Source organism: Paramacrobiotus metropolitanus, unplaced genomic scaffold, assembly GCF_019649055.1.
Source record: "Paramacrobiotus metropolitanus isolate TYO unplaced genomic scaffold, Prichtersi_v1.0 Parri_scaffold0000182, whole genome shotgun sequence".
Classification (NCBI taxonomy): domain Eukaryota; kingdom Metazoa; phylum Tardigrada; class Eutardigrada; order Parachela; family Macrobiotidae; genus Paramacrobiotus; species Paramacrobiotus metropolitanus.
This window is the reverse complement of record NW_026570402.1, coordinates 170,666-177,371: the sequence shown is the minus strand read 5'-3', so window position 1 is coordinate 177,371 and position 6,706 is coordinate 170,666. Positions and strand designations below refer to the sequence as shown.

General features: G+C 43.9%; 1 protein-coding gene across 1 annotated transcript; it reads right to left on the bottom strand.

Moving 5' to 3' along the window:
• Positions 1-653: 653 nt before the first annotated feature.
• LOC129600548 (BTB/POZ domain-containing protein 6-like) lies at positions 654-2,414 on the bottom strand (the record flags this gene model as incomplete). Its single annotated transcript, XM_055499103.1, has 6 exons — positions 2,248-2,414; positions 2,041-2,163; positions 1,743-1,905; positions 1,498-1,682; positions 1,168-1,303; positions 654-1,059 (listed from the first exon to the last, which is right to left on the bottom strand). Coding segments are annotated over exons 1-6 (1,180 nt in total), but the record flags the coding sequence as incomplete, so codon positions are not given.
• Positions 2,415-6,706: the final 4,292 nt, after the last annotated feature.

Sequence of the window (6,706 nt, the reverse complement as noted above, 5' to 3'; positions counted from 1 at the left end):
CGGATATTGGTCGTGTGCGTAGTAGATCAACGTTCAGAGCACAGATTCCCACTCTACCGACTGAGTGGGTTAGTCATCCAGTAGGTTTTTGTGGTGCGACTTTCGTATAGTAAACAGTGTCAGTATGCTTTATTTGCATGAACTCAAGAGCCAGCAGAATGCTTAATGATTTCCAAACTCATTTACAGCAAGAAAACTTGCTTTGGCTTCAACTAACAAAGATTTCTCCAGCAACGAATCTTCATGACAGCTGCACGTATGTATTTCTATACGAACCGAGTGAAATTATATATATAATTATATTCAAATATGGCAAAAAATCGCGGCACCAATCACCATTTCGTATTATAAAGAAGTCGGTTAAGAACAAAATATAGTAATAATTATTTCGTAAAGTAAACGTAACAGTACTGCCGCGCGCGAAAGCATACATATGTTTTCTTTTAGTGCAATTTAGAAAAGACACTCGTTGAACCATGGCGTTCGTTATGTCCGGTAGCTATTATCGCCGTTCAAGCCAGGTCAACTGCATTCAGTAGACGCTTCCTCGTGAAGACACTCGTATCCTTTCCGCTAATGCTTTCGCTGACAGCTGTTTTTCCACGCATCCACTTGAGACTGCGTTAATGAGATTTGGCTGAATTCAGCCTTACATTTTTTGCCGCCCATCAAGATCGTATGGGAGCCATTTTCCAGTCTGCTGTACTTTGCATTTTGGCTAAAGTAGATTGGATCGCCGTAAAGAATGTCCGAACCGGCGACGAAGATATCTGATGCGCGAATTATGTCCGCCGGTTCCCGCCACATGAGGCGACCTCTTAGGTCATCTCGCAAAGACTCACACCGGACTTTAGTCCCTTGCGTTCCGATCATTAGGGCGGGACTCCAGCTGAATCCCCCATCACTAGCAAATACTTCCTCCTTGTGCTTGAACTCCAAATCTCCAACCCGAATGACCGGGAGCCGTCGGGGTTGCGTGAAGAACCGTAACGGGCGTTTCGCCGTGGCATGTTTGCGAAGGTAGATATCTGTCAACTCTGTTGGTAGAAGGAACAGATCCTACACATGTAAAGCATCAAACAATGAATTCAACGAACAGCACTACTACACAAGTACTGTAGTTTTATAATAAGTGGTCGTCAAAAGTAGCAAAGCCCACAGTCTTACATTCAAGGGACCGTCAGCGAGTTGGGTATCAGTCATCAATGGAAATCTGATAAGGAAGAAGATGTCTCCTAAAACATGGCGCCGGTTTTGCGGTGTAGGCTCTAAATTGCTTCGGGCGCATAATGCCGTAGCCCACCTAGACGAGACCAATTCGCACATAAAAAAGGTCACCCGCACAGTGCCGCAATGACTGCACAACTGTTTCCCCATCACGGAAATGGCAAAGTAAACTAAAGTAATTTGAAAATGCATGGATGCTCCACGTATAACTGCCTTTCAGTTTCTGATGAGCAGTAAAATCACTAACCGTAAGTGGCCCTAACGACTTACCGATCCACTGCCATGTATATGATGTTCTCTTCGGCCAAGAGGGTATCCCGCTGGAGGATCATGCGCAGCGTTGTGGACGGCAGTTCAGTGAACCGTTCGGACTTCAAAATCTCCTCACAGTAGATGTCCACAAAGTGCCAGCAGTTCTCCATCACACTTTCGTTGTCCGCTGCCCACATTAGCGCCTACACCAGCACCGAGCTATAAATAACAACACTGTCATCAGAAGATCCCAAAGAACTTACGTTCTCCAGATGCCGTAAACAATTGCCGGAGGTTTGGTGGAGATCAGAGAGGACAAAGTCGAAGCAGTGGTCGGCCAGCCACTGCAGTTCGAACTTCTCGGCACACTTCATCGTCGGAAAGGCATCTTCCACTGTCACGTCCGTCTCATCAGTGTAGATGTACCTGTCCGAAATGTTAGGCAGAGGTATCGATAATCTGAATGCCAAAGTCACGTGCATTTTTTAATCTCACAAATACTGGATGCGTATCTAAGCGACCTCTCAGGATCTGTTAACGTCTATGTGATTCTGGACCTACTTCAGCATCCTTTCAAAAGCTTGAGGAGATATATCAGGCACGTCGATGGTATCGTTGGACATTCCAGGAGAACTTCCGCAAAACATGGTGTAGAACACATCGCTGCTGCTGACTAAAACGCACCTATCGGGATTTCAAACCATTACTTTTAGACTGCCGGTTGAAGAACAGAGATTCTGTGCCAGTAAGCAATTACCAGTTACTCACTTATGGGCTCGGAAGATCTTTTCTTTCCCGACATGTCGTCCGACCGAGAACTGTACATCGCTCAGATCCCCGGTTTCCAACAGCTGCCCCATCCGATTATCCACCCCGTACATGGTGCCTCGCCGTTGGGGGCTAGGTTTCTCCGATGGTGTCGCAGTGGAAGACATCTTGGTCGTAAACTCCTTTTGCCTACTCCGCTACTCGTACTGATGGATATGGATTTTCTGCTAACAGAATAGTTTTAGAAGATTAGACGCGTGAAACTTGAACGAGCATCGGTATCGTTGCTACCCACATCTTCGAAGCACAATCAAAAGCGTTAACGTTGCAACAATATTGGAAGTTCCAACGATCCAAGTTCTTATGTTCCAAAATACAAAGTAAAAATCTACAATACAAAATAACAGACGCAGCCTTTGAACGGATCACTGACTGAAGCAGCGGAAGCGAAACATCTGGGCGTACCGCCGTCTCTGCGGGGCTGCATGTACGATATTGTTGCGCCAAAACAGCCGTCTGTGACTGCTGCCTCCAGGCGGCGGCATGGCATAATTTACGCAACTTTTCAGTGTCGATCAGCCGCTCAGGTTTCTGAAAATCAGGCCTCTCAGGTTTCTATTGGCAACTTCAAAGTTTTGCCGAAGAGGTGCTTCGATAGAGGTCTAAACGTCACTTTAAGTTGAACTTTACTGTGCTTTTATAAATCTTATTAATACTGAATTCCGTAATGCGACTGCGTCTGCCCTTCTAGCTTGCTCGAGCGATTATGGCCTCCAAAATGTCAGTTTTTCCATTATAAATGCCGATTTGTTTTGGTACTAAAGTTTGTGCTTGTATTACGATACTTATTAAAGGTCACTTACATAGTTTACAACAGTATCCTATAGATATAATATGACGCTTATCCGCTACCGCACGGCTGTACTTCCGGTACAACGATTGAGGCAGTTGCTGCATACATTAAGCAACAGCTTACTACTGCGTATAAGCGATGATACTGTTGCTACTGGTACCTTGTTGAAATAACTAACTTAATAAAAAGATTGGATTCAAATGTTCTAACACCTTCCGCCGTCGATATCAGTTAAAAGGTTGCAGTCGTCGAAACGCTATAAGACATAGTTGCGATTGCGAAGATCCATTTGGAACACCAGGATCAGCTGAAACAGTTTGTTGGAACATACAGATAGGTTTGTCTAAAGTCGGACCCGACTCCAGACACATGCCATGATGTCCCATATCTAGCAGCGCATACTAACGCGAATATGTGTTCGGTATTTATACAAATAAGCAGTCGCCAGAATTTAACGAATAAGCGCCCTTTGACTTCAAAAGAAATGAAATTTAATTGATTTTTTCCTACTCAGATTTCGTATGCGCAAATGGTGTGTTAATAACTAACCAAACGATCACCATGACAGTCTGGCAACTGTACAGTGTACATCACCCTGTTGCAACTAAAGTACTATAATGCATCAAAAACAAGACAACTTTATTCCCCTAGATCTTTCTTGGCAAGGACACACTATGCGTTGTGCCGTAACATTTAGGCACAAAAAATCAAAAATTTTCGCTTAACAGACATTGGCAAGGTTAGTGAAAATATTATAAAACATAACAGGTTACGTAACGATAAAAATTAATAACGTGAGCTTTATGCATTCAACTGCATTTTGTTTGTATGCACAGCTTCAGTCCTTGGCATGCAGTGCACAGTAACGGTATAACACTATGATTTTCCAGCACCGCTTCTAAACGGATTAGGAATGCAATGTAACGATTTTCTAAAAAGCTAAAATTTTGTTAGGTGAACACTAAACACAACTACGCATGCCTAATTTCCTTCTTCGCATTAAATGATAAAGGAAACTCGTTAGGCGCAGCAGCAGCGAATTGACAGATTCAAGCCAGGTCAGCGGCATCCAGTGGGCGTTTTCTTGTGGGGCTAATTTTAGCTTCTTTCCACGCATCCACCTGAGATTGCTCCAAGAACATGTTGCGGAATTCAGCCTTTTGTTCTTTCCCGTTGATGGTGATGATGTGGGAGCCCTCTTCTAACCTGTTATACTTTGCAATGCCCCCACTGCGGTAGCAAATGTCTTGATTGGTGATCAAAAAATCTGATGCGCGAATTACTTCCGCCGGCTTCTGTTCCATGAAGAAGTCTTTCTTATCAGTGTTTATCGACACACACACGATCTTCGATCCGTGCGCCCCAATCACCAGGGCCGGATCCAAGGTTGATAAGCACAAGCCTTCACAAAATACCTCCTCCTCGTGATTGAACTGCGAATCTCCGGCACGGATGACCGGTGATCCTCGGGGCTGCGTGAGAAACCTTAACTGGAGTTTCGTCGTGGCGTGCTTGTAACAGTAGATTTCCGCCAAGTCTTGCGGCGACAACAACAAATCCTACGTATATAACACCATTCTACTAGATTTACATGGACAGTAATATGATAGGTACAATGTAGGACTAAATGGTCGCATAGCCCCGTACCCAGCATTCTGTACGCAAGCGGTGCAGTGCACTTGTACGAACCGGATATTTTGAACTCAGTCATACAGTGCACTGCGCTGCATTCCTACTGAATGTGGAGATGTTGGGTATGCTACCATTTTGTCCTAAGCTGTAATGAAAACTACGAGCATACGAGCACTACAACATACGAGCACTACAACCGCTACATTGAGCTTTCCGAAACGTTTTGTTGCGCAATTGTGCAGCCTTATACATTTGCAAAGCTATTGCAAATATTTTTGCAAAGCTATTCCTTATAAGGATATACTAGTCTTAATCTAATGCACAGGCAGCACAGTTGCTGGCAGCGCATAACCTCTGCGATTTTGTTCAATCTTTGCTATCCATATTCTCGTCTGTTACTCGCTTCCTTACTTCTGGTCCTTGTACTGGTGCGAATAAAACCAATCGATACACTATTCGTTGCTACAGTAAAATGACTAATCAACCAGAGAGTGGGGAAAGCTCAAACAATGAAAAGTAGCCAACTAGCCATAAACGAACACAGTTTCGCGTTCCAGTATTGCAAGCGTTCGTCAAAGGCAACCAACCAAGCCAAAGCGCTTAGCTTACGTTCAAAGGACCATCAGCAAGCTGAGTATCAGTCATCAACGGGAATCTGATAAGAAAGAACATGTCTCCTAAAACCTGGCGCCGGTTTTGTGGGGTAGGTTCCAAATTTTTCCGGGTGCATAATGCCAAAACCCATCTACAAAAAAAGTTTATTTTGTTGCACGATCCGGGCACCTGTTTGGATACAAAATATAAAAAAACCTTATGCACCAAAAAATATAATTAATTTTATTATTTCATAAACCCTGAACCTGCACACGTTAGCAATACAGGATTCCTCACTGAGTATTAAACCTACAGGAATCGGGATCGATGACCTTTTACTCTTTGCTGCTTATTCTCACATAAATCAGCGCACAATAAACCCGTACGACAAACTCTTAATTCGCTGCCGCTGTTTTTAGAACAATTCCATAATTCGGCATTCTCTACGTACCTTTTGACGGCCAAGTAGATAATGTTCTCTTCGGCAAACAGAGTGTCGCGCTTCAAAATCATCTGCAGTGTTTTCGGTTGTAGTTCCGTAAAGCGCTCCGACTTGAAAATCTCCTCACAGTGCACATCCACGTAGTGCAGACAGTTTTCCACGACACTTTCGATGCCAGCAGCCCAAGTCAATGCCTATCCAAAAAACTTTGACGATGCACTGCTGGCTTTCACTTTGATGATGATATTGATGCATATGGTATATATTATGGGTATCACATATTCACATACGCTTTCCAGATGCTGTAGGTATTGGTTAGCATCACGATTCTCAGCAGTGAGGTCGCCGAGGATACATTCAAAGCAGCTGTCGAATAGCAGTGTCCAGTCATATTTATCAGCGCACTTTAACGTGGGGTAAGCATTCTTAGGTGTTACACTTTCCACGTCGACATAAATGTACCTATGACAATGATAACACTTTGTATCCACAATCGAGAAGTCTACGATGGTGGTGGAGCGTTTGCCTTACTTTAGCATGTTATTGAAGGCTTTGGGATGAATTTCGGGAATGTCTATCGGACCATCGCATTTTTCAGGCTCATTTCCGTTAAACATGGTATGAAAGACATCGCTAGCGCTGCTTAAAACGCACCTAATAATGATAAAAAATGATCGCTTCTATTACACGGGCAATAAAAATGGGATTGAAAAGCGGTTTGAGAAAATTCGCTGACTTATGTGCTCGAAAGATCTTGGCTGGTCCGAAATGTTGCCCAACAGAAAACTGCACATCGGCCGAATCTCCACTTGTTAACATCCGCATGAGACGCATGTGAACACCGTAAAAGCGTGCCCCGCCGTTGGGTGCAGCTTTTTGGCGATGATGACGCTGTTGATGCAGATTGGGACATCTCGAACCCAAGATATTTTACCCAG